The 26,724-nt window shown below is 35.0% G+C and overlaps 2 protein-coding genes and 1 long non-coding RNA gene across 3 annotated transcripts; 1 reads left to right on the top strand and 2 right to left on the bottom strand.

Annotated features, from left to right (window-relative positions):
- Window positions 1–409: 409 nt before the first annotated feature.
- Window positions 410–12,593, bottom strand: LOC117330477 (battenin-like). Its single transcript, XM_033888772.1, has 15 exons — window positions 12,357–12,593; window positions 11,733–11,775; window positions 11,402–11,510; window positions 10,415–10,480; window positions 9,923–10,002; window positions 9,474–9,559; window positions 8,990–9,062; window positions 8,368–8,511; window positions 5,480–5,565; window positions 4,976–5,025; window positions 4,017–4,085; window positions 3,745–3,800; window positions 3,167–3,260; window positions 1,521–1,661; window positions 410–730 (listed from the first exon to the last, which is right to left on the bottom strand). Exons 1-15 carry the CDS (start codon window positions 12,487–12,489, stop codon window positions 596–598), a joined length of 1,365 nt encoding a protein of 454 aa, XP_033744663.1. The 5' UTR covers window positions 12,490–12,593; the 3' UTR covers window positions 410–595.
- A 31-nt stretch (window positions 12,594–12,624) lies between these two features.
- LOC117330479 lies at window positions 12,625–23,733 on the top strand. The gene is made up of 10 exons (XM_033888774.1): window positions 12,625–12,738; window positions 14,527–14,633; window positions 15,395–15,471; window positions 15,810–15,871; window positions 16,487–16,608; window positions 17,295–17,465; window positions 19,393–19,492; window positions 20,280–20,489; window positions 22,900–23,014; window positions 23,426–23,733. The coding sequence occupies exons 1-10, from the start codon at window positions 12,673–12,675 to the stop codon at window positions 23,575–23,577; spliced, it is 1,182 nt and encodes a 393-aa protein (XP_033744665.1). The 5' UTR covers window positions 12,625–12,672; the 3' UTR covers window positions 23,578–23,733.
- Window positions 23,734–23,824: 91 nt separating this feature from the next.
- Window positions 23,825–26,601, bottom strand: LOC117330480. Its single transcript, XR_004533352.1, has 2 exons — window positions 26,344–26,601; window positions 23,825–25,126 (listed from the first exon to the last, which is right to left on the bottom strand). It is a non-coding gene; the product is annotated as an uncharacterized LOC117330480 (long non-coding RNA).
- Window positions 26,602–26,724: the final 123 nt, after the last annotated feature.

Below are 26,724 nucleotides of genomic sequence, written 5' to 3'. Positions count from 1 at the left end.
TAGGATTAGCCAGGTGAATGTCACTTAGTGTCATATTAACCAGGTTAATGTCAGTGGATGTCAGATTAGTCAGGCTAATGTCAGTGGGTGATAGATTAGCCAGGTTAATATTAGTGGGTGACAGATTAGCCAGGTTAATGTTAGTGGGTGACAGATTAGCCAGGTTAATATTAGTGGGTGACAGATTAGCCAGGCGTCACTTTAATTCTCAGTGTATGAAAAGACCTACAGATTATATCCAAACAAATTCTTGAGAACATTCACTTGGTAAGGATGCTGATACTTCTTAACAAGTGAGATTCTTTCTGTTTGAAATACATTACATAGCAACATTTAACAAAAAGATCCCTAAAAATCTGTTCTGATAAAAATATAAAACCCAGCATGTAATTATTTAAACATTAATAAAATTTAACACCTCAAAATATTAAAATGATATTTTGCCATTAAAAAAATACGAGTATGGACAAAGGGATAATCATCAGATCTTCAACGATCTTTATGTGTGTATATATAACAATATCACGATCTTTATGTGTGTATATATAACAATATCACATTAATTAAGTATCAGAAAGTGGTAAAAAATCCAAGATTATTTGGGAACAAGAATGTTGAGGGCACAAATGCTGTTATGACTTGGAATGGTTACAGCACCGGCTACTGCAATACCTAAGGAATCGGCCACCGTGGCTATGCCCATACTAAACTCTCTGTATTCTGGCTCTACCTACAACACAAAACAATGATATAAAAAAATAATATCCATGGTATCAACCATCGTGGCTATGCCCATACTAAACTCTGTACTCCGGCTCCACCTACAACACAAAACAACAAGAGATCCCAGAGGGATCTTGGTGCCCACCATTGAATGATCTTCATAGGTTTCATGTTAGATTGATCTTCTCTCTATTTTTCCCTTCCTCTTACTAATCTGTGTAAATTGAGAAACATCCCTCCAGTACTTTTCAAACAAGGGGAACCTATATATGAAATCTGAGATTTAGCAATAATGGCTGTCTTTTGGCCATGTTGTTTTCAGATTGGTCCAAAATAAAATACGAGGGACCAAGGGGAACCCACATATGAAATTTTGTCAAAATCCAAGATGGCTGCCTGTCGGCCATGTTGTTTTCCGACTGGTCCCAAAATACAATATGCATAACTAGGCACCAAGGGGTACCTACATATGAAATTTGAGAAAGATCCCTTTAGTGCTTTCTGAGAAATAGCAATAACAAACTTCAACTGTCAAAATCCAAGATGGCTGCCTCTCGGCCATGTTGTCTTCCGACTGGTCCCAAAATGCAATATGCATAACTAGGCACCAAGGGGAACCTTCATATGAAATTTGAGAAAGATCCCTTCAGTACTTTCTGAGAAATAGCGATAACAAGAATTGTTTACGGACGGAAGGACGGCCCACGGACGCAGGGTGATTGGTATAGCCCACCTATAATGGTGATTGGCACTGTTAACAGAAAGGTTTGCTTTAGCATCACTACTATGTGACCCACCTTCTTGGAAATCCTGAAGAAAGTGTTGACAAATGCAGCTCCTCCTAGAAGACCCTCATACAGGACGATGCCTAGTACAATCCATATACTTGGTATGAACTGGTAAAATACTTGTAACAGGAGGAGGCCCATGTTGATAAACTACAGAAAAACGGAACATTTGATTGTAAGCCCATGTTGATAAACTACGGAAAAACAGAACATTTGATTGTAAGCCCATGTTGATAAACTACGGAAAAACAACATTTGATTGTACGCCCATGTTGATAAACTACAGAAAAACAGAACATTTGATTGTGGTGATTAGTTTACCTTTCTGTTTCCTGTCCTTAAAGTCTTTGTAAGATTGTACATTTTGATTTACGTAACAGAGGCCATTTTCAGTTATAATTACATGTAATGTATTTCAATGCCTTCACTAAGGAATGAACCCAGGGACTCCCGGTTTACAATTCTTCCACTCTACCATAGATATTCGTGTAAAGTGTGCAGTGGATTTTTTCACTTGTCAATTTTTGAGAAAAAGTGTGCACTACACACGAATATTAATGGTACAAATATCTTATAAGGGAGATAAGTACAGAGTAGCAGTATATTAAATTCTGTATATTGAAGGAACTGTGTCATTAAACAAAATGTCAGATGTTAAAAGTTAACAATATAAATTTTCAGTGAATCATTATATAACGACCACCACCAAATAACGACCTCCCTGGTGTTACAGACACTTTTTTAGTCTTGTTTATAAAGTTATATCTACAGCTAGGACATCAATAAACTGACTATAGACCAGTATTACTGTTGTATTAGCTAATTAATCATACAGCACTAATGCAATACTCACCTGGCGGATAAAATTACTCACCTTCAGGACAAGTAAAAATACGTATACTCACCTGGATCATAGGTTAAAATACTCGCCTGGAGGACAGGTAAAAATACTCACTTGGAGGATAGACAAAAATATTCTCTTGTAGGATAGGAAAAATACTCACCTGGAGGATAGGTAAAAAATACCCACCTGGAGGATAGGTAACGATACTCACCTGGAGGATAGGTAAAAGTACCCACCTGGAGGATAGGTAAAAAAATACTCACCTGGAGGATAGGTAAAAATACTCACCTGGAGGATAGGAAAAAATACCCACCTGGAGGATAGGTAAAAATACTCACCTGGAGGATAGGTAAAAGTACCCACCTGGAGGATAGGTAAAAATACTCACCTGAAGGATAGGTAAAAATACTCACCTGGAGGATAGGTAACGATTCACCTGGAGGACAGGTAAAAATACTCACCTGGAGGATTGGTAAAAATACTCACCTGGAGGATAGGTAAAAACAATCACCTGGAGGATAGGTAAAAATACTCACCTGGAGGACAGGAAAAAATACCCACCTGGAGGATAGGTAACGATACTCACCTGGAGGATAGGTAATGATACTCACCTGGAGGATTGGTAAAAATACTCACCTGGAGGATAGGTAAAAACAATCACCTGGAGGATAGGTAAAAGTACCCACCTGGAGGATAGGTAAAAATACTCACCTGGAGGACAGGTTAAAATACCCACCTGGAGGATAGGTAAAAATACTCACCTGGAGGACAGGTAAAAATACCCATCTGGAGGATAGGTAATGATACTCACCTGGAGGATAGGTAAAAGCCACAGTCTTTTTATTTCAATCAAATTCACTGACGACCTTGATATAAACACGCCAAGTTGGTAGTCAACCTGATACCTGGATACATGGAAATGAAAATCATTTAAATGTACTGTATATTATGGTACAAGTACTTACTGATCAAGACAGGTCAATTTAATAGTACAGTGTATGGTGTTAGAATGTTAGGTCAATTCAATAATACAGTGTTTGCCGTTAGAAAAGTTGACATTGTTCATTTCTTTGGAACTCTTTGAGAGTGAAAACATTTTCTTTGTGACTGAATTTTTAATGATGAACTCCAAAAGTCAATTTTTTGAAAGAGCAGTATAGTGTTATAATAATTCTGATAGTGGTGGAATCAGACATCCTTATACTTGATGCTTATAATTTTATCTCTTACTTGCTATGATGCTTACTAGCAAATGTACAGGGTATATAATGTACAGATAATGGTAGTGTATTGACAAGACTCATGTGATCTACAATTTTTTTAAATTTTTTTAATTCATTTTTAAACAATTGTACATGATTTTTATCAGTGATTTAAAATCAAGCTTACCATCTGTATTGCTCTGATTTAGTCAGCCAGATATTGTTGAAATACAAAATTTCATGCTGAAAAAATGAATTACATTATCATAAAAATCACAACATTTTATAATTAATTCTAAAATATGGTGAATGTAATCATCAATATGGAAATATTATTGAATTAAACAGGAAAAAAATGCTATGACACAATGCAGTGAAATTTATTTGATTTGTTTTCTTCAGTTTTCATTTTATTTTATATTTCCACACTCTAATTTTTCAATGTGGTAGTATACTTACTAGACCCTGATTGATGAAATACTCAGCAAAATACACAAGCATTAGGGGCACCATGTACTTCAACAACGGCTGTGATAAAAACAGTGAAGTTTGCATGTAAGACCGACTCTCAGATTCAAGAAAAAGTCATTTTGTTATCAAACTTCAAGATCACAAAAACATTGTATTAATAAAAGAGTGAAGTGAAACACTATTATTTTCTCTTGTATTAATAACAGAGTGAAATGAAACACTAACATTTTCTCCAAGTTATTTGTTGATCTCATACTTATTTTGCCACAAAGATTTCAAGATCTGTTAGAATTACTTCGACATAAATTATATTGTAGTCATGAGCATTGGTTTAAGTGTGTGGTTGAGTGGAGTCGGACAGGTCAATGAGAGGATGAATCCAGTGTTTTTCTTTCCTTTTTTCATTATTTTGCATCATATTATTGTAAGATGTGCCAATACACCTTTTTGAAAATGATTTTTTTTTTCAATTCAGATGTACATTTAAGTTTACAGGATATATATAAAGGGATGTCTGCAGTCATCCTTAACATCATTTGGGCACTAGCAGCTGATGCTAATTAGCTGGCTAAGTCTTAGAAACAATTCTTTGGACAAGCTGTTTGTTTGTTTGCTGGGTTTATCGTGCCGTGAACAGCCAGGGTCGCATGCCATCCAGAGTAATTAGGGTAAAGTGTCTAGCCCAAGAACATAACAATGACAGCGCAGAATGGCTTGTTTCTCAGCCTCCCAAGAAACATGAACCAACATGTGTAGCTTTGAACCATGAACCTCAGATATTCACCTGAGGTTACGTGGCCGACGTTCTAACTGAGCTATCGCGACCCCTTTGGACAGGCTGAGAAAACTGATTGACCAGAGTGACGTATTACAGATATCAACACCTTTTCTAAAATCATCTTCCATTTTAATCATAGTCATCCTATTCACATCTAATTTCTACTTACCACAAGCAGGGCTATTTTCTGTTTTGCTGATAACACCAATCTCTCGGACTCTGTGGAAAACATAAAGGATATCTCTGACTACTTGCAAATCGCTGAAATTATTTTTTGAATGTGCATCATGTCATAACTTCATTATTTTAATATTTTCATGAAATCCATCCAACTTCCATTTATAACAGAAAGATCGCAACAATGTCAATCAGTACATATGTAGAAATATATTAAATTGTCAATTGATCTATTTTGAAGTAGTGTGTAGTAGAGTACTGGTCCTAAAGATAGTTTTAATTAACAGATAGCAGCATGGTCTAAGGGGAGATAATTCAATTAATTAGAGATAACGTAATGGTCTAAGGGGAGATCATTCAATTAATAAGAAATAACGTCATGGTCTAAGGGGAGATAATTCAATCAATTAGAGATAATGTCATGGTCTAAGGGGAGATAATTCAATCAATTAGAGATAATGTCATGGTCTAAGGGGAGATAATTTGCAGAACTAACTTTTAGCTTCCTCCATCAGCAATAACGAACTGTCTGCAGACTCTCGGGTAGAATGTCCTTGGGGCTTTTTGATCACCAGGAAAAAACTGGAATTATAAGATATTGTAATTCTAAATATCACAATTTCATAAAATACATAGTAACAGATAATTCCTTTATTTCTAGTTTGAATCTAAAAGAATGAAACTGACTCAGCCTTGAGTAAAGTCTTTCAGCTATGGTACTGCTCTGTTACCAACACAGGTAAATTGCTTGCAGCATTTCTCTTTCCCTAAAGCTATTATAACCAGAGGGATCTTGGCGCCCACCATTGAATGATCTTCATAGGTTCCATGTCAGATTGATCTTTTCCCTACTTTTCCCTTCATTTTACTAATCTGTGCAAATTGAGACATCCCTCCAGTACTTTTCAAGGGAATCCTAGCTATATAAGAAATTTGAGATTTAACGATAATGGCTGTTTGTTTGCCAGGTTGTTTTCAGGACAGACTGGTCCAAAAATGCAATACAAGGGACCAAGGGGAACCTACTTATGAAATTTGAGAAAGATCCATTCAGTACTTTGAGAAATAGAGATAACAAACTTCATTTGTCAAAATCCAAGATGGCGGTCTGTCGGCCATATTGTTTTCCAATTGATCTCAAAATGCAATAAGCATAACGAGGCACCAAGGGGAACCTCCATATGAAATTTCAGAAAGATCCATTCAGTACATTCTCAGAAATAGTGATAACAAACTTAAATTGTCAAAATCCAAGATGGCTGCCTGTCAGCCATGTTGTTTTCTGATTGGTCTCAAAACGAAATATGCATAACTAGGCACCAAGGGAAACCTACATATGAAATTTGAGAAAGATCCCTTAAATACTTTCTCAGAAACAGTGATAACAAACTTCAATTGTCAAAATCCAAGATGGCTGCCTGTCGGCCATGTTGTTTTCAGATTGGTCTCAAAACGCAATATGCATAACAAGGCACCAAGGGAAACCTACATATGAAATTTCAGAAAGATCCATTCAGTACATTCTCAGAAATAGCGATAACAAACTTCAATTGTCAAAATCCAAGATGGCTGCCTGTCAGCCATGTTGTTTTCGGATTGGTCTCAAAACGCAATATGCATAATTAGGCACCAAGGGGAACCTACATATGAAATTTCAGAAAGATCCATTCAGTACTTTCTCAGAAATAGCGATAACAAACTTCAATTGTCAAAATCCAAGATGGCTGCCTGTCAGCCATGTTGTTTTCGGATTGGTCTCAAAACGAAATATGCATAACTAGGCACCAAGGGGAACCTACATATGAAATTTGAGAAAGATCCCTTCAGTACTTTCTCAGAAATAGCGATAACAAACTTCAATTGTCAAAATCCAAGATGGCTGCCTGTCGGCCATGTTGTTTTCAGATTGGTCTCAAAACGCAATATGCATAACTAGGCACCAAGGGCAACCTACATATGAAATTTGAGAAAGATCCCTTCAGTACTTTCTGAGAAATAGCGATAACAATCTTCAATTGTCAAAATCCAAGATGGCTGCCTGTCGGCCATGTTGTTATCCGATTGGTCTCAAAACGCAATATGCATAACTAAGCACCAAGGGGAACCTTCATATGAAATTTGAGAAAGATCCCTTCAGTACTTTCTCAGAAATAGCGATAACAAACTTCAATTGTCAAAATCCAAGATGGCTGCCTGTCGGCCATGTTGTTATCCGATTAGTCTCAAAACGCAATATGCATAACTAGGCACCAAGGGGAACCTTCATATGAAATTTGAGAAAGATCCCTTCAGTACTTTCTCAGAAATAGCGATAACAAACTTCAATTGTCAAAATCCAAGATGGCTGCCTGTCGGCCATGTTGTTTTCAGATTGGTCTCAAAACGCAATATGCATAACTAGGCACCAAGGGCAACCTACATATGAAATTTGAGAAAGATCCCTTCAGTACTTTCTGAGAAATAGCGATAACAATCTTCAATTGTCAAAATCCAAGATGGCTGCCTGTCGGCCATGTTGTTATCCGATTGGTCTCAAAACGCAATATGCATAACTAAGCACCAAGGGGAACCTTCATATGAAATTTGAGAAAGATCCCTTCAGTACTTTCTCAGAAATAGCGATAACAAACTTCAATTGTCAAAATCCAAGATGGCTGCCTGTCGGCCATGTTGTTATCCGATTAGTCTCAAAACGCAATATGCATAACTAGGCACCAAGGGGAACCTTCATATGAAATTTGAGAAAGATCCCTTCAGTACTTTCTCAGAAATAGCGATAACAAACTTCAATTGTCAAAATCCAAGATGGCTGCCTGTCGGCCATGTTGTTTTCAGATTGGTCTCAAAACGCAATATGCATAACTAGGCACCAAGGGGAACCCACATATGAAATTTGAGAAAGATCCCTTCAGTACTTTCTGAGAAATAGCGATAACAAGAATTGTTTACGGACGGAGGGACGGAGGGACGGACGGACGGACGGACGACGGACCACGGACGCAGGGCGATTTGAATAGCCCACCATCTCATGATGGTGGGCTAAAAATTTGCAATACTTCAAAATCGATAACTTTTTTTGTTTTTATTTTCGACAAATTCCTTGCCCAGAAATAAAGTAAAATGTTCAAAATTTGATATGAAGGTGATTAATGTTATAAGTAAATTAGAGTTTTCTGATTTTTTTTCCTAGGATAAAGAGAGAATTCGGCCAGGACTGACGAAGTACTTAAGAGGGGTATTCAAGTTTTCCGAGTTCGAGTTAACGAAGTTCCACTGTACATTTTATCAATAAGCCATTGAATACAATCAATGTAATAATATTGGAAAACACCAAATTTCAAACCATGGAAAATATCTGATGTTACAGTGATTGAGTTTACTTACTTGACAGCCATAATAATTGGAATGATGACCATACACAGTGTGGTGGCTTTAGGAGATAGTCCAGCACTGGTCAGTCCCGCATACACCAGGGCCCCAAACACACCAGCACCACCTGTTCCCGACGAGTATGCTGATACCACATTCCTGGACAAAGTATCAACAACGTTTTATCAGAAACTGATATAAGTCTCCAGCCATGTAAACAGGAAAATTGCTGGTTGAATGATATGGGCTAATTTTGTTTTGCATACACATGTAATTTCCATTTTTCCAGGTCTGCATTTCTGACTGAAAAAGCTCAACCTTCAAGTCCCAACTATTAAAAAGGTTTCTCTGAATTACTTCTACAAAGTTATTTATGATTTATAATAACGAGCATATTTATTACAGAATACAGTTAAACTTTGCATTCAAGTAAATAATAATTGAACCACTTTTATGAAATCTATATTGATCTGTATGCAATTATCAAGCAAAATCATTTATCAGGTGATTACGGTAATTTATAATGACCTGTCACTTTCTGATAACACTTTAATTCTTAACATTGAATTTATATGCAAACACTTTTATATTATGTTAAATACTATGTACATTGAATGAGTGTTTTATATTAACTAACCTGTGGAAAAATGATGAGTAGCTGAGATAGGTTACCTCCCCTAGTCCACCTCCAATACTGGCACACACCACACCTTTAAATAAGCATTTCAACATTTATTGAATATGGGTATAGATTAATGGTTATTTTTTTAACGTTTTATCCATACGTACATTTGAAGATGGTATACTTGTAAAAAAATCTTCCAAAATACTTAAGTATAAGCATCGCATCAGGTAACGGATATGCATAACCAAAATGTAATCTTCATTTAGTAATCTGTTCTTATGTAAAATTAACAAGTGGTCACAAACATTGCATATAATGTCACATGTTGTTATTTTTCACAAAATGGAAAGTCCTGAATCGTAAAAATTGTCAAAACTGGCATCAGCTTGCAGATCATTTATTTATACACAAATTGCGTTCAATGTTTCACTTTGTCTAAGGCTGTAAAAAGTTCAATCAAAATTCCAAAATGATTTAAGGAAGATATGGGACTCACCTGTAATGCTCATCCAGATTCCTCCAGAAAATCCCACCAATACAAAACTCAGTAGGCAAAATACAGTCACCGTGGAAACCTTAAATCTTCAAATCAAATTAACATTGACAGCCTGTCTCAGATTTAAAGTAGTAGTGTGGAAAATGTGTTGAGGAATGCTCCTCTTACATCAAAGTTTCTACCTAATAAATCACATAGTCAGATGTATTATTCTGGATTTAAAAGGCAATCAAGCTATTATACTATTGTGATTTTTTTAACAAATACTTTGTATTTCATAGATGAAGCTTAAGGCTTAATACTTCAAGAGTAAATACATGCTTTCCATTATACCATTACAAGTTTTTCTAAAAAGGTACTGTATATTGGAACATCACTGAATCCCAATATTGGTTAACAGGAAGTGACATTTCATTATTTTTTTATATTGTCATATTTATGTGATGTACCTATAACTTAGTCGTTCAACATAAAAGGGTGCTGTTAGTTTGATGAGTAAAGTTGGTAATATGTCGGCCAAAAGGATTGCCTGAAATACAAAGAAAATTTAGGCCATACATAATAATTATGACTGTGTAGTGGTAATATAACATACAACAGAACAGGTTTACACAATCACAACTGACAAGATCTGATAAATATACAAGTGTATCATCATTAGGCTACAGAAAAATCTTCCAGTGACCATCTACTTAGATCAGAGATGAAAATGGACTAAGGGCAAAAAGGCTGAAAATTAGATTACTCAATCTTTTCAATGGGAAAAATTACAAGTTTACATTACACTGATATTCTCAAAAAGGCTGAAATCAGCCAATCGGCTGAACATTTTCATCTCTGTTAGATGTACGTCCCCAGTTGATATTTGGTTACAGTGGTGTCACACCTAATCACTATTACACATTCCTACCTTGGGGACACTTTTAGCTACGACTACTTACCCCAGTTGATATTGGATTACAGTGAAGCCGCTCATAGCTACTGTTCACAGGAGCTGGGGTTGTAGTCTGTAAATAGTACCAGAACATTATACATGTATAACATATGTGGAATCTTCTTTACATTGTCCAATACCAAATTATACTAATTCATTGTGTTTTTCTGTTGAATAAATCAGTGAGGTCTGTATGATCCAGGACCCTCATTTAAGGTTATTACAGTATTTGATGCAGGTTGACATGAAATTAAAGAGAAAATCCTGTCTAATAGCTACAAGGGAATGTCTTGTTGGCAACCTCTACTTTAGCTCTGTATCAAAGATTAACTAAGGGCCACAAATCTTTATATATTTCAGTAGCATGGCATAAACTTTTTGCCTTTTTAAAGCTTCCAAACACATAATATGCCCCAACAACATGGATGGTGAAACAACTGTCTATACATAGTTTTGATCAATTTGATTGTTTCACAACAGTATTTCAGTTGCTGAAAAGTAATGATACAGAGCCCTACAACAGATGCCAAAGCCAGGACCAATCAGTAAAGGTCATACGCATATACAACATTAACACCTTTATTATATAGGTGACATATGGTGAACAAAGGGCAATAACTCTATAGTTCATATATATAATACTCCCAAGTGATATTCACTTACAAAATCTGGTGATTGTGGCAGTTATGACAGAGATGGGCTGAAAGTTTCATGTGATAACAGATTGTGATAACGGATTACTACCAAAACATAAATACATGATAAAGTAACTTTGTATCAAAACAAATTTGACTGAGGGGATATTTTTTTTCACACCATGGAAATAGACTTGTGTTTAATAAAAAAAAATGTACATATCTTTATTTAGAAAGATCGCTTCATAGTTATTGTGCTTGATTCAAATACAATGAGGACAGCATGGGAACAGAATGGAAATAAAATGATTGTTTATTTATATGATTGTAAAACAGGACATTTTTCAATGTACACATACATTGGAACTGGTGTTGGAGTGGCCTTCTCCTCCTCCCTGCTCTCTAAGAATATCATGGGCAGCACTTAGCATGATAACATAGGCAAAGTTGTTACACAAGCCAAGCCACCTGTAGGAGATAATCATGCAGTATACATACAGACATATTCCTCTCTTGATTTGGTCGAAAATATTCACACTCAGAATAAACCCATTGCAGGAAGCTTTGGTAAAGATAAAAATATGATATTTACTGGGTAATTCTATACATTTATACTGAAGAATATAGACTGAACTTTGAGGGATACTTTTATATTGTATGTAGAATAATGAATTTCATAAATATACTTACCAAAATCCAAATAAATTTCTTTTCCTATGTGGTATATCGTTAGCTGTGAAAACAAACCCAAAGACATTGTTAAATGTTTATAAGCGTCAAATGTATACCTATTATAAAACTTGAAAATATCTAAATTCAGCTGTTTTTTTTTTATCTTGCTTCTTTTTTCTTTAAAAAACAAAATTTAAAAAAATGATGAATTTATATAAATTTCAATCACAGGACTTGCCACAAATCCACAATCCAACGGTCTGTGCATGAGTTATATTATAATTAATTATAAATACCAAGTATAATAAGAATGTGGGACTGGCTATTTGTGTCAATGTCCTGTGCTTGCAATAAAACACTTAAACAAAAGGTTTGGCTATTTATATCATATATGACCAATAATTCGATGTAACAGGGACAAATGATATATATCAATATAACAATTTAGGTATCTTTTCCACACATATTTGATTTATAAACAGTTCATTTTATTCTTCATGACACCTTAGCATTGATAAATATAATTGATATTGTTCTTATCTTCTGTAACCGATTTTTTTGGAATGTATCATTGAAAAATAAAATATATAATATTTAATAGAAACAGCTCAAACAATGCCAATTCAACAAACTTATACACACGCATCGTTGAAGTTTCTTGAGTTGGAGTTTCCGAATTATCTTCAGTTTTTGAGACTGAATCGTTTTCTTCTTCATGTATTTCTGAACATGTGGAGTCTGACGACTCAACTTCACGGGCATCAGTATGTTCCATTACATTTTATATTCTAATCTTAAGCTATGACTGACAACTGTTGTCTTTATTTGTCTGTCAGCTGTTGCCATCATCATTCCGAGATTCCACCTCAATTTTCTAGGCCACTCAGTGTCAATTTTGCGCTTCATCTTGCCTGGCAGGTGCTTGATTTTAAAGTTTATTTACTTCCGGTATATAATAATGGCGGCTCCTTCAAAAGACGACCAGAAGATCAAGTTGGCAAAATCATTCAAAGAAAGACTTGATGTAATTATGCAGGAGTGTGAATTAACCCTATGATTCCACCATTTGCAATGACACATTATGAATAAGTTATAACTTTCAAAAATGTCTTTAAACAAAAAATAGTTGTATGTAAAACTTGTTAAAACTTGTCGATGTTGATTGACTAAAAAATAGCCAGAAACCTTTAGCTAGCTATAGTAGCCTAACATCAAAATCCTCCCCAATGGTTGGCCATGAATTATAGGATAATCATGAAGAATAAGGCAAATATGAAATATTTTACTCATGTGTAGAGAGGCAAAAATGTTCCCTTCCTTTGATTGAATTTATCAATGTTTTCTTTAAATAAATATTTCCCTATTGATTCTTAATTATAAGTTTTCAATTAAATCAGTTCAAATTTCGTTTCGACTACACATATATAGCAGTTTCTGAACTAACATTCTTGTACACATTTTGGTTTCCATATAATATATTGATAAAGTAATTTCATGTCAATGCTACCTGTAACAGGAGAAAGAGAAAATGTAGTCTAGATCTAGACCGGTGTTCGAACGCGGGACCCTAACTTTACATGCTGAGCGCCGATGCTTGACCCGCTCCAGTTCTGCTACATTCCTCTCTCCCTTTTTTCAAGTATTCGCCCCCAAAGACCACAAGTTCAGGTATCCTCTTGCTAAGCATATATACTTTAAATGCTTTAAACAAGGGCTGACAAGCTCACCAATTTTGCAACAGGAGAAAGAGAGAATGTAGTGGCCAGACTGGGGTTTGAATCCAGGACCTCTCCAAACTCTAGATAGACACTCTACCAACTGAGCTACTAGATAGACACTCTACCAACTGAGCTACCTGGTCAGTGATGATCGACCCAGTCCAGTTCTGCTACATTACCCATATTTAATAACATATATATTAAGGCTATTTCTAAGATAAAAATAGGAATTGTACCTGTATTTTTTTTTTATTATTATTTACGAAACATATATTTCCATGCAGTTTGAATAATAAAAGTCTCTGGCTAATTTTAAGTTATGATGCCAACCACTGTTTTTTGTCTGACAAAAATGTTATTTGTAACCTGTTTGGTAGCTTGGAAATTAAACTCGTTATTAAATAATTTGATGATTTCTCATCCTTTATCGTAATTTATATAAATGAAATACTAAACAATAAGTAAATCAAAGTTTTCAGATAATTCTTTAATCTTTGAAAATTCAATTTGTATATTGTCAGAAACAGGAACTGGACATGCATGTTGAAAATATGAACATGAGCTAAGCCTATACATGTTTGTTTTCCCATAGAAATGTTTCAAGTGGATTTTCCTTGAAATAAGAGTTTAAAGCAATGCAATATCATTTTCAAGTTTCATTCTGATATGATCGGGAGAATAACTTGATATTTTCAGTCCACATCTGATGATCAATAGGCCTGCAGCAAGTGTATCAATTCAGATTGATTGTTAGATCATGTTCACACATACTGTCTCCTAATGGGCCAAATCTCACCTGAATTTGTTACACAGTGTCATTGTTTATATTTGATTAGTAATGACCAGATACCAGGGACCATTTTGGAGGGGGCCTTGGGGCCGTTTTGCCCTCAATTTTCCTGAATGTCCTACATGATTCAGAAAAATCCTTTAAATTTCTATAAATGGCCCATTAAGTTATATTACAGATAGTTCTTTTTCTTGAAAATGACCCATCCATTTGGTAACCCAAAATATCTCTGAGATACTAGTCAATGCAAAATTATTGACTGTGAAGTTGTTTCCATGCTGTTCGAATATATGATACTTTGCAGAAGCTGGGATGTCCTTTCACAGAAGGAGTTGAAGATTCATGGATTTCAGAGCTAATTTTCAAGCCAGGAGAACACAGGATCAGACTCCTTCAGTGGCTCTTCTCAAAGTTAGTATTCTAGAAATATTATGTCTAATACTTTCATATCCCCTTGATCTGACGATGTTACTTATATGATTAGCTCAATCTAGATCTTTACTCTTCATTTGAGCCTGTTATGGACTGTAGCTGTTTAACTGATAGATACTTAATGAAATAGTATAAATCTGTATATTGTAAGTGCATATACAAATGTACTTAAAAAAGACATTAAGTTAAACATCACATGTAGGTATGTAGGTATGTAACCTCAATGTAATTAATAAGGTCCCAGGAAGATTGAAAACACCATACTTGCCACCCCTCTCGATTCTCAGTGGATTAAGATTCATGATTTATCAGTAAAACTTTTACATTGTGTTGGGTGTAATATTAAATATCAAAGGAGTCCAGCAGAAGCATCAACTTCAATATGTAGTTTTATCAGTTCATCAAAAGCAGGCCTATAAAAGCTTTTATAAAAGACTTGAAAATTTGGAAATCATGATGTTCTCCATGGAAATTACAAGGAATTGGCGATTAGGAATCTTCTAAAACTGCTAAATATAAAAAACCAAAGATTATTTTATTGATTCTTACACTGTATGTGCTATCACAAGATATTACTCTTTTCAGTTGAATTTCTCAAGTAGATGTCACAACAAGTGACGAAAATTAAATGCATATTCATTCTTTGCTTCTCTCTAGCCGTTTGTTAGGACTAAAGGTCTTGTTAAATTACTGTTAACCATTTCCTTAGGTAATGTATCAATCTGTCTTTTTCTCTACAGATTTGACTCAAGGTTAAATGATGTTCTTGATCCACAATTTGCCTCCAATGAGTCAAAGATGGATTCTCGTTTACAGAGTAAGTATTCCAGGTATAGAATGGGATATCACCAGCACATTAAGTCCTCTCAATTAGCATTAAGCTTAACAGTATCAGTATTCAATTTCAGTTTCAAGTTTTATGATGATTTCTCATTTAAATTGTAAAAACTATTAAGACTTAGGTAATACTGTATTGTGAATGCCTTATCAAGATAATCATGGGTAAAAAAATGTTGATATTTGTATTGAAAAATATCATACCCAATAATTAATTGATAACACTATATTTATAGAAAAGTAATGAAATTCTGTTATTTATAAAACTTTAAAATAATCTGAAACTTCCTTTGTAATACATTTTGTAAATATTCACAGGACTGCTGTTTGTGGCAACAACGCTAGGATTGTGTAAATATGATGATGTTGACCTTATACGAGTGAGTTTGCTTCATAATCATGACATATCTTATTATCCTCATGCAGATAAAGCTTTGAAAATATAAGGATAGTCACCTCTTACACAGAGCTTTTGAGAAGCTGAATGTATTTTTTACCTGCCAATAATTCTGGCTTGATATTTATTTATGAAAAACATTCCTGTTAAGTCTCAAATTGCTTCCGTTTGACTGTGTAACAATGTTTATACATTTCGAATATTCTGTCATGTTCTGAATTACCGGTATATAGACCTGGTAAGTACTGAGAGATAAAAGGTTTAGACAGTATTTAGATAAAAAAGATTCAAAATTGATTTCTTTTCCCCTACCTACATTGAATTAAGCTCAGTTTATCTGAAATTACTACATATATATGGTATATAGCCATTTCATAGTGGTTTATAGATCATAGGAGTGCAACTCAAATCTGGACAAAAAAGTGAAAGCCAGCATATTCTAAGAAAATGTGAAAAAGTGTATTTTGAGAATTGTCAAATTGGTAGTTAAAGTGAGAACTGTACGATTCTGAAATTTTTTTTCTCTATTTTAAGAATGCTTATATTTATGTGCATGAGCAATCTCAAGTGTGATGTACATTATCATTTTATTTGACAGGGCATCAATACTAAAGCTATGAGGCAGGCTTCCTTCATGGATCAGTTACTGGACAATGTCTGTATCATGGATGCTGCAGAGGATCCAATGAATAAATCATTATGTAACCCAGGTGTTGTCAGGTAACTGTGCCACCTTAAACAAATATGCTCTGTATGAGAATGGGGGCCGTGGTGGCCGAGTGGTTAAGGTGTCCCGACACTTTAACACTAGCCCTCCACCTCTGGGTTGCGAGTTCGAAACCTACGTGGGGCAGTTGCCAGGTACTGACCGTAGGCTGGTGGTTTTTCTCCGGGTACTCCGGCTTTCCTCCACCTCCAAAACCTGGCACGTCCTTAAATGACCCTGGCTGTTAATAGGACATTAAACAAAAACAAACAAACCGAACTCTGTATGAGATGTGTGAAAGTATGAGATGTGTGAAATGAATGTACTAGTTGTCAGTGGATTTGATAAGTTGCAATGAAAGGTCACCTAAGTTTAAGGACTCAAAGCTTAACATTTTTTGGAGAGTAAACATTTGATGCTTTTGAAGAATTTTTTTAAAATACCAAATGTTCCTTTTTGCAAGTTGTTTTGTCTATTCCCAAAACTGATATTTCAAAACACCAAATTATACTGTGTTGTGTTTTGTGAGATGAAGAGAATGGCAATATAATTAATTTTAATTAATATATTGTTTCAACATTAATTTCAGTCTCTGTCCAAAAGGGAACCATATGTGAATATTTTCCCCCCATCAATTTTGTTAAAATGCTTGGTAGATTAGACTACATGTTTCATACGTTTATTTCAATAAATATCACAGTGATGCCACCAGCCTGGATGAACAGTTCAGAAAGGATTGTCTATACATAGACTCCCTTGTCCAACAGGAGAGAATGGACGCTTTGTTTAACCTCAGATCAACACTTCTACCTCCAGACCTTCAGCAACAGGTGGAGATCAGCTGGGCACAGCAAGGTCACACCAAGGACAAGTATGTTTTGAAATACCAAATCAAATTAAAACTGTATATTTTTGCAAGTTGTTCTGTCAGAATAGCAAAATTTAAATCACAAGAGTATCAATATTGTTCATAGTGTAGAGCAGGAGTTTTCTGACTGTTAAGTTAATGCTAGACAGCTGACCCTCTTACATGCTATAAACATACTTACTTTAGCGGTTGTATTTTTAGCGTCTTTCACAATGAATGTATTCTGCTTAAAGATGATTGTGCTAATTATGGTTTCTGTATATTGTTTTCAGTGACAAGTATTGTTAAAGCACTAATATATCATCATGTTTTCTGTTTAAATTAATGTGTGCTAAGAATTGAGTGCTTTAAAATAAATGTTTTGAAACTGTAATTGACAGAATAAACAATAATTTGAAGGTAAAGAATGCAAATCATTGTTATGTTGTAAAATACATGTACGGTCCAACAAGTCAACAAATTATTGGACGACTGGTTCGTCTGATGGTGTTTTCGGCTGTATACTTCAGTAAGGTAGCACTATAAAATTGATATCAGTTTTGTGCTATCACAAGGAGACAAGCACAAATATGCTGCAGCCTCCAAAAACACTTGCACATACAGCACACACACAGGAAGGCCATCCTGAAGTGACAATAGCTGTTGATAGGATGTTAATCAATACACATCAATCCAAAGTATTTAGATAAATGCGAGTTAACCTCAATTCAACTTCAACATGTTTATTTTTTATATCTATTTGGTGTTGTTTACTTTTTTCAGAGTGGTAATGATTATTTACATTCCAAAGTTTTTTGTTCATTTTAAATTTGATTTATTTAAAACTTGTTATGAAAATGATATCAAAATAAGCATTAAAAAGATAAAACACCAGGTACTTGGGTGAATTTTTGACCTAGTAATACATTTAAAACAACTGACATGAGATAGTTTTAATGAAAAATGTGATTGTGTCATCTATTTGTTTATATATGAGACTATGGCCCTGTTAGTTTATGCGGACAAATCGGTTCGTCAGTTGTTAAATGTAATATTTCAAACATATATCTTAAAGGACCTGCAAATATTAATACAGGCCTTCAAAGTCTTTGTCAAGGCTCGTCTGAAAACGGCCTATGGTGTTACTTTTCTGGCTGTGAGAGCATTTTCATTAACATTTCACTTATTTTTGTGTTTAGATCCGTTACTCAAACTCGGTGTATAGTGGACATCAACAAGTATCAATTATTCTAACCAAACCTGGGATAATAGTCTTAATACACCCTACAAATTTTGTGAATTTTAGATTTTTAATTTTGTTTGCTGCAGTTTTGGGTTAAATCCTTGGATTTTGGGAAAATTAATATAAAATCTTCAACTGACTAATGATTTCACAATCACTAGGAGGGATGGGAGCAGAGGCATGTAGGCCTACCCATTAGTCTCTCAAAGTAGAAATAGTTGAAATCCTGACCATGGTTTATACAGTACATGTATACAATAAAACAAATAAAATTCATATCTAAGTAAGTTTAGTACATTAAGTAAGTTTAGTACATTGTATATTGAATTATTTTATAGTCAAATTGGAATTAATTCTATCTTATTTTACATGTATTTTCTACTCACTTTTCAAAATGAGTTTTTTTGTGGTAAAATTGTCATATTTATGTGAATTCTTAGACTTGGTGATTCTGCAAAATTTGATATTTGTTTTGCAATGCATCAATAGTTTACACATGTGTAATATATATACAGGGTGCTTCCATACTATCAAGTGGAGTTTTTTTTTTTTCGTGGTTTGCTTAAAACTTACTATACTGACAAGGTAAGACAGGTGAGACATTACGTGCAATTCTTATTTTGTATTCAAACCTTTTAAAAATGAATTATAAAATTCAAACATAATCATCAGTTTTCATATGTCAGACTTGGAAATCATACTTTTCAGACCACCAAAGCCAGATTTGCAGAAACTGACAGACGCAGCAAATAAACTTGCTGAAGATTTAGGTAGACAAAAGGAAATATTAGAAGAGTTAACAAAAACAGTAAGTTTAACTGATCGATATGAGTTTTACAAACTACATGTCTAGGTTAATGCTCAATTTTGCTCTCTGCAACCCTGGAATATGTCATGGTAAAATCAAAGGCTCCATCACATGGATAAAACAAAACGACTAGTTTGATCCTTTGATGTACATCAAAATAATCTTGAGGTTGTCTTAATGTTAAATTGACTGGCTTTGAACTTGGTTGTTGCTCTTCCTTCTATGAAACTTTTTAAGTTTTATAATCATGATATGTTGCTTCCAAGGAAAGAATTTTGATTTGATTATTTTTGCAAAAGTTATTGCCCTGTGATATTCTAAATATATTGCCCTGTGTTATTCTAAATATTCAAATTGTCCTGTGTCTGTCCGTAAACAATCCTTGTTATCACTGTTTCTTGAAGAATTGGAGGATATTCCTCAAACTTCACATGTAGGTTCCCCTTGGTCCCTAGTTGTGCCATTTCAATTTAGATTTTTGGTCAGAAAAACAAAATGGCTGACAAACTGCCATCTTACATTTTGAGAATTGAAAATTTCTTGAAAGTACTGGAGGGATATTTCTTAAACTTCATGTGTAGGTTCTCCCAAGTCCCTAGTTGTGCCAATACATTTTATATATATTTTTATTAGAGAAACAAAATGGCTGCTTGGCAGCCATCCTTGATTTTGAGAATGTTGTTCCGCCCGGCAGTACTCTTGTACCAATTGATGTAAAAGAATGTTATGCTTTGAAAAAAAGAAATGTTTGAAAATGTATATCAGAACTTTATTTCTTTCCAAACAGTTTGAATACCAAGCTCCTGACGAGTCCCGGATGGAAAAGATAACTAAAACCATGCAACTTGTTCTGTCGGAGTTATCACAGTTAGAAGTGGGCTTCTCATACTGTTATGAAAACGAGATGTGTCATTGGTGTAACAGAACGCCACCAACTCTCAATCAACTTGGACCTGCCTTCAAACGGGTCCACACTCTTCTTCAACAATTTGTAAATGTAAGTCTTATCATGCCAGAAATTGAAGCTGAATCAGTAATCTCAGTTAGTTAAAATGTCCAATTAGCAGAAATAGGAGGAAGAATCATTATATTCGGGTCAGTTTTCCGACATCAGGGCCAGGTTTTCATCTCTAAAATTTCTGCTCCAGGTTTGTCCAAATTTGAAAATGATGGTTCAGGTCTTATGAAGTGAATGTCACCATAACTTTTGTCTAAATCTGAAGTCAATATCGGGTTCATACAAATAATATATGTATTCAAAGTTAGTCCAGATAGCATCATGTCCAGTTATATATATGTAATCAAAGTTAGTCCAGTTTTGTCTCCGTTGTTCCATATGAGAGTCAATTATACCAAAATCATCTGTTGAGGCTAGTTTTTAGCTCACCTGGACCGAAGGTCTGGTGAGCTTATGCCATGGTGCGGCGTCCGCCGTCCGTCCGTCAACATTCGCTTCAAATCGCTACTAGTCAAAAAGTTCTTATTGGATTTTGACCAAATTTGGTCAGAAACATCCTTGGCAGAAGGGGATCAGATTTTGCATAAATGGTGACTCTGACCCCAAAGGGGCCTGAGGGGCGGGGCCCAATAGGGGAAATTGAGGCAATTCCTTTAAATCGCTACTAGACATAAAGTTATTAATGGATTTGAACCCAATTTGTTCAGAAACATCCTTTGGGGAAGGGGAACAGATTTTGCATAAATGGTAACTCTGACCCCCAAGGGGCCAAAGGGGCGGGGCCTAATGGGGAAATAGAGGTAATTCCTTCAAATCGCTACTAGTCATCAAGTTATGAATGGATCTGAACCCAATTTGGTCAGAAACATCCTTGGCAGAAGGGGATCAGATTTTGCATAAATGGTTACTCTGACCCCCAAGGGGCCTGAGGGGCGGGGCCCAATAGAGGAAATTGAGGCAATTCCTTTAAATCGCTACTAGTCATAAAGTTATGAATGGATTTGAACCCAATTTGGTCAGAAACATCCTTTGGGGAAGGGGAACAGATTTTGCATAAATGGTGACTCCGACCCCCAAGGGGCCAAAGGGGGAAATAGAGGTAATTCCTTTCAATCGCTACTAGTCATAAAGTTATAAATGGATTTGAACCCAATTTGGTCAGAAACATCCTTTGGGGATGGGGAATAGATTTTACATAAATGGTGACTCTGACCCCCAAGGGGCGGGGCCTAATGGGGAAATAGAGGTAATTCTTTCAAATCGCTACTAGTCATAAAGTTATGAATGGATTTGAACCCAATTTAGTCAGAAGCATTCTTGGGGGAAGGGGATCAGATTTTGCATAAATGGTGACTCTGATCCCTAAGGGGCGGGGCCTAATGGGGAAATAGAGGTATTCCTTCAAATCGCTACTAGTCATAAAGTTATGAATGGATTTGAACCCAATTTGGTCAGAAACATTCTTATGTGAAGGGGAACAAATTTTGCATAAATGATGACTCGGACTCTCAAAGGACCAAAGGGGCAGGGCGTAATGGGGAAACAGAGGTAATATCTTTAAATCGCTACTAGTCATAAAGTTATGAAAGGATTTTAACCCAATTTGGTCAACAACATCATTGGGGGAAGGGGGAACAGATTTTGCATAAATGGTGACTATGATCCCTGAGGGGCCAAAGGGGGGCATGGCCCCATATGGGAAATAGAGGTAATTCCTTTAAATCGCTACTAGTCATCAATTTATGAATGGTTTTTAACACAATTTAGTAAGAAACATCCTTTTGGAAAGGGGAACAGATTTTGCATAAATGGTGACTCTGATCCCCAAGGGGCCAAGCCTAATGGGGAAATAGAGGTAATTCCTTAAAATCGCTACTAGTCATAAAGTTATGAATGGATTTGAACCCAATTTTGGTAAGAAACATTCTTGGGGGAAGGGGAACAGATTTTGCATAAATGGTGACTCTGACCCCCGTGGGGCAAAAGGGGCGGGGCCCCATATGGGAAATAGAGGTAATGCCTTTAAATCACTACTAGAATGCATGTTGTAAACGGAGAGTCTGGACTTCATTATTTCTTTAAAGCAGTTGGGATCCCCACGCTATAACCATATATAGCATTGTTTGAGGTTAACAAACAAAACGAATTGAACATGAACATTATTTTGACATTTGGTCAAATCCAACCAGGTGAGCGATACAGGCCCCATGGGCCTCTTGTTTTATAACTAAATATGGGTTTCTATCTTTTTATAGAAAGCTTAGAAGTCTGTATGGCTGCGATTGTCAGGTTCAATAAATATCTCTTCCTTCAGAAACTGAATGGCACTTCATACATAGATATCATCAAATGATGATGTAATCAGAATGAGGAAGTCATTTTAAGTGTGAAGACAAGTAGTGGGATTTCCAAAGTATTCATCTTTAAAATATATGAATTTCCATTACAGCTTCTGGAGGGTTTCAAATCCATCAGATTATCTTACACCAACTTAAGTAGAGATTCATCAAAGCGGTTGAGAAATCTAGTATCCAGCACAACACACAAGAAAGTCACAAATTTAGGTATACAACATTTTATTGTGTATTTCAGAATCAACAAACAGTATTGATATAGCAAATTAACCACATAAACTTACCTTCTGGTTGATGAAATCATCAGCATTTTATTTCACCTTGAAATTGAATGGCAAGTTAAAACATATGGATTTCATAATGTTTAAATAATCATCATCACAGATTTAACTAGGATTGGAACACTCGGGAAATAATCAATGGTAAACAGAAATTAATGTATGTATTTGGGAAATATATGGCTACTAGAAGGCCAAAACATTTTGCACTGAACCATTTCATGCAATAGAAAACTTAAATCTTCTATACTGTTCATACATACATTCAATATGAAATAATGTATCGCTGCGACTCTGAAACAAATTATCAATACAAATCAATTGTGAATTGTCCTTTTCACAGCTTCAGCTAGTCAGACTTCATTGTCCAGCTTCCAGGAATGTGTCAGTGTCCTGGATAGATCACTTCAGCGCCAAGAAATGGAAACCAGCATGTCCAGTTCCATACGATCCTCCTCTTCGATTCTCCGCGGAGAAAGGAAAAACAAACATTAGTTTTAAGCAGCAATCTGGAGGGCGAGGAGATACAAAATTCTTCAATTGCATCGAACATTTTCTTTGTTTCACCACTTGTTGATATTTATAAAATTGTTAAATTTATGATTTATTGACAGAAATGCAAACTTGTAATAAATTTTACTTTCTGAAAAATAACTTTTTATTTTTATTCTATAGATGAAACTTTTCCTTCTACAGAAACACTTCCATGAAATTACGGATGTAAAGTTTGAACTTTTAAAAAAAATGTTTTTAAATACATAAAATACACACCAATTGTTTTTTACTTTTACATCCTAACAGTTTTAAGTTTAGGTAGTTATTACATGTATGTATAAGAATTTTTCAGTAGCTTCAAAAACTAATTATCCTTTATCTAAAAACTACTAGAGCATGAAATGTTTTATAGAAATCAGATGTATTCGTTTTGGTAATGCTGCAAAGGTAAGTACTTCATGTAAAATGAAATTTCATCAAACGACAGCAGTTTAATTTGAAGAATATAAGTTGTAACCATATTCCATTACGCGATAAAAGTTTTTTTTAATGGAATATATATGTATTTATGTATGATTTATGTAGCCAGCTGTCACCGGTTTGAGGTGTAGGTGGTATTGATTTTATCTTTACACATGAACATCTGTTATCTAAACCACACCTACCACAAGTTATCTTATAAGGTAGGGAGTCCAACCACTATTCTACTGCACAAATTGTTGTTCAATTTCCTTGTAAAGTTCTTTAATATTTCTACAATCATTTGATGTCCTTGAAACAGCCAGGCATTAAGTTTTTATAGAAATTAAAATAATATTGCAGTTAGTGCAATTTCACAAATAAACAACTTGCAGCAACACACTGAACATTGGAAAATCTTAACTTTAAAATGAAGGCCAGGAGTGACCATCAATCCCTGTGATTAAAGTGAAAAGGAATGTTATAAATGTATCTTGAATTTGAAACTTTTCCATGTTTCAGATGAAACACTGAGACTATCAAAGCCATTTCAAGGACAAACTGCTATATATTAAAGGATTAGAAAACTGCAGGAATTGTTGAACTTTTCACATAATCTATCCTATATAGCATTCCTTGTAATCCTGTAAATTCAAGGATCAATATGTGCATTCCATTCAAGCAATCATTACAAAATATATGCTGAATGTGAAATGAAATTTAATACTAACACTTTCATATCAAACTTTACCGAAATGAATTCTTCACTTTTTTAAAAACAGAAAATGTACTGTGTAAATAGTGTAATGATAATATCAAATATGTATACACTGCAGGAAAGTATGTGAAAAGAATATATTGTTTTTGAAATTTTTGATCAATAAAAAACTTCTAAACTTCTTAATTTCTAGCAGTGTATAGATATTTAACATTAAAGATGATCTTATACACTTATCCATTTGAATACACAGCCATTACCTGTGCCGTCTCGATCATATCCGCAAACCCAAGAAACAAGATCTAGACCGGGAGGTCAACCAGATCCTGTAACAGGTCGATCAACTCTCAAGGCACGTGAAGCTGTACCTCGCTGAAAAATAAAACTTCCAAATTAGTAAAGTATTAACAAAACAGGCAGATGAAATAATTATTTTCTTTTTAATATTTAAAACTGAACATATTAAAAACTGAAGTAAACTTTGGCTTGGCATGACAATTTACAGGGCTATATCATCCAACAATTGATGTACACTTCAATTACATTGCATTTCCTTGTCAATATATTCAACCTGAGTATATTTATCTTCGCAATCTATTTATTTTGCAAACATGATCATGCTGGTTTTGGAAGAAACAGTCTTTTAAAATTTGAATGTTGGTTTAAAAACAATTTACATATAAATGATGCGAGCACTATTTCAGTCATTCACTTATTTTTTCTCAAGTTTGAACTTTTGATAGCATTTCTTTCAACAATTGATTTTCACTTTTTAATTTCACATTTTCTTCATGTAATTTTGACAAATATCCCTGTCCACTGTTTTCTAACATGGAATCATCATCCCCCAAGTAACTGCTCTCACTACTGGATTGCTCAAGTTCTTTTTCCAGATGTTCAGCCCTCTCGGCCATGATCAACACTCTTTTTAAAAGTTCTTCTTTTGACATGTTTGAAAGTTCATCCATTTGTGCGGTTCTCATGACACTTTCGAAATCCTGTTCCATAAAAGCCATGGTGTCCGTTGTTGCTGTACCAAAATCTATTATTTCAGAGTCTCTGAACAGCGTATCCAAACCATAATCACTGTTGCTGATGGGCGAATACTCCAGTTCGCGTAACGTGTTTGTAGACTCGCATGGATACTCTGGTGAATCAAAATGATCGTAAAAACTCTGATCTTTCAGATATCCGTCCATTATGAACTGGGTCGAGTTGTGTGGCGCTTTCGGACTATACCTTGGTCTAAGAATTTGGCGGGACTTGTTGCGACGTGTTTCTTTCGAGAATTTAGTGTTTGTCCGATTACAAATATCTAAAGTTTCTTTGGCACAATATCGGCAAGAGGAAACTACACTATCAATATGATAGGATTCATCACATGACTTCACTGGAAATTTTTCGACCGATCCAAATTCCCTTTTCTTCTTCCCTCTTCGGGTTTTTCGTTTTCTCATAGCAATTCTTGTCTGCCTCTCAACCATTCTCTCAACTGATGATTGTGGACTAGATTCAAAACCAATCATTTTTCTGGATAATTGATTAATCATAACCTTCGAAAAACGTCTATGTAAAGTAGGTTTGCTTACTTGCGTGGCACGGACCTCCTTCCTTGCTCGTGTTTCTGTCGCTAATACGACGACAAACGTTGCGCTTGGTTATTTATACGCCTATGTCACGTGGTTATTTCGTTGTCTCTACGTCCCATTTCGTCATAGCACCGAAATAGTCTCTGTTCCTCAGTGTTTGATTCGAAGGTGTTTTATATCACTTTACAAGCGTCTGAAAGATATTTTGATGTCGTGTTTTCCTTACTTTCCGAAAAATACAATATATTGAATATCTAGCATAATTGCTGTTACATTTTACCAAAACATCTCATTGGATGAGTTTAAATGAAACAATACATTAAATTTGCAAGTTGATACCTTATTAGTTTAGTTTTATTTCCGTCGTTAGAAACGAGGCAA

The sequence above is a fragment of the Pecten maximus genome, chromosome 7 (assembly GCF_902652985.1).
Source record: "Pecten maximus chromosome 7, xPecMax1.1, whole genome shotgun sequence".
NCBI classification, from domain to species: domain Eukaryota; kingdom Metazoa; phylum Mollusca; class Bivalvia; order Pectinida; family Pectinidae; genus Pecten; species Pecten maximus.
Note: the sequence above shows the minus strand (reverse complement) of the source record. Positions and strands in the feature narration are given on the sequence as shown.

What these genes read in the sequence shown, in the direction of transcription:
- LOC117330479 (XM_033888774.1), top strand. Translation starts at nt 12,673, where the DNA reads ATGGCGGCTCCTTCAAAAGACGACCAGAAGATCAAGTTGGCAAAATCA. An exon ending in GATGGATTCTCGTTTACAGA is followed by an intron (nt 15,472 to 15,809) that starts GTAAGTATTCCA and finishes AAATATTCACAG; the next exon opens with GACTGCTGTTTGTGGCAACA. An exon ending in TGTAACCCAGGTGTTGTCAG is followed by an intron (nt 16,609 to 17,294) that starts GTAACTGTGCCA and finishes TAAATATCACAG; the next exon opens with TGATGCCACCAGCCTGGATG.
- LOC117330477 (XM_033888772.1), bottom strand. Translation starts at nt 12,489, where the DNA reads ATGGAACATACTGATGCCCGTGAAGTTGAGTCGTCAGACTCCACATGT. An exon ending in GCTGATGGAGGAAGCTAAAA is followed by an intron (nt 5,026 to 5,479) that starts GTTAGTTCTGCA and finishes TGTTTTCCACAG; the next exon opens with AGTCCGAGAGATTGGTGTTA. An exon ending in AGAAAATAGCCCTGCTTGTG is followed by an intron (nt 4,086 to 4,975) that starts GTAAGTAGAAAT and finishes TTTTTATCACAG; the next exon opens with CCGTTGTTGAAGTACATGGT.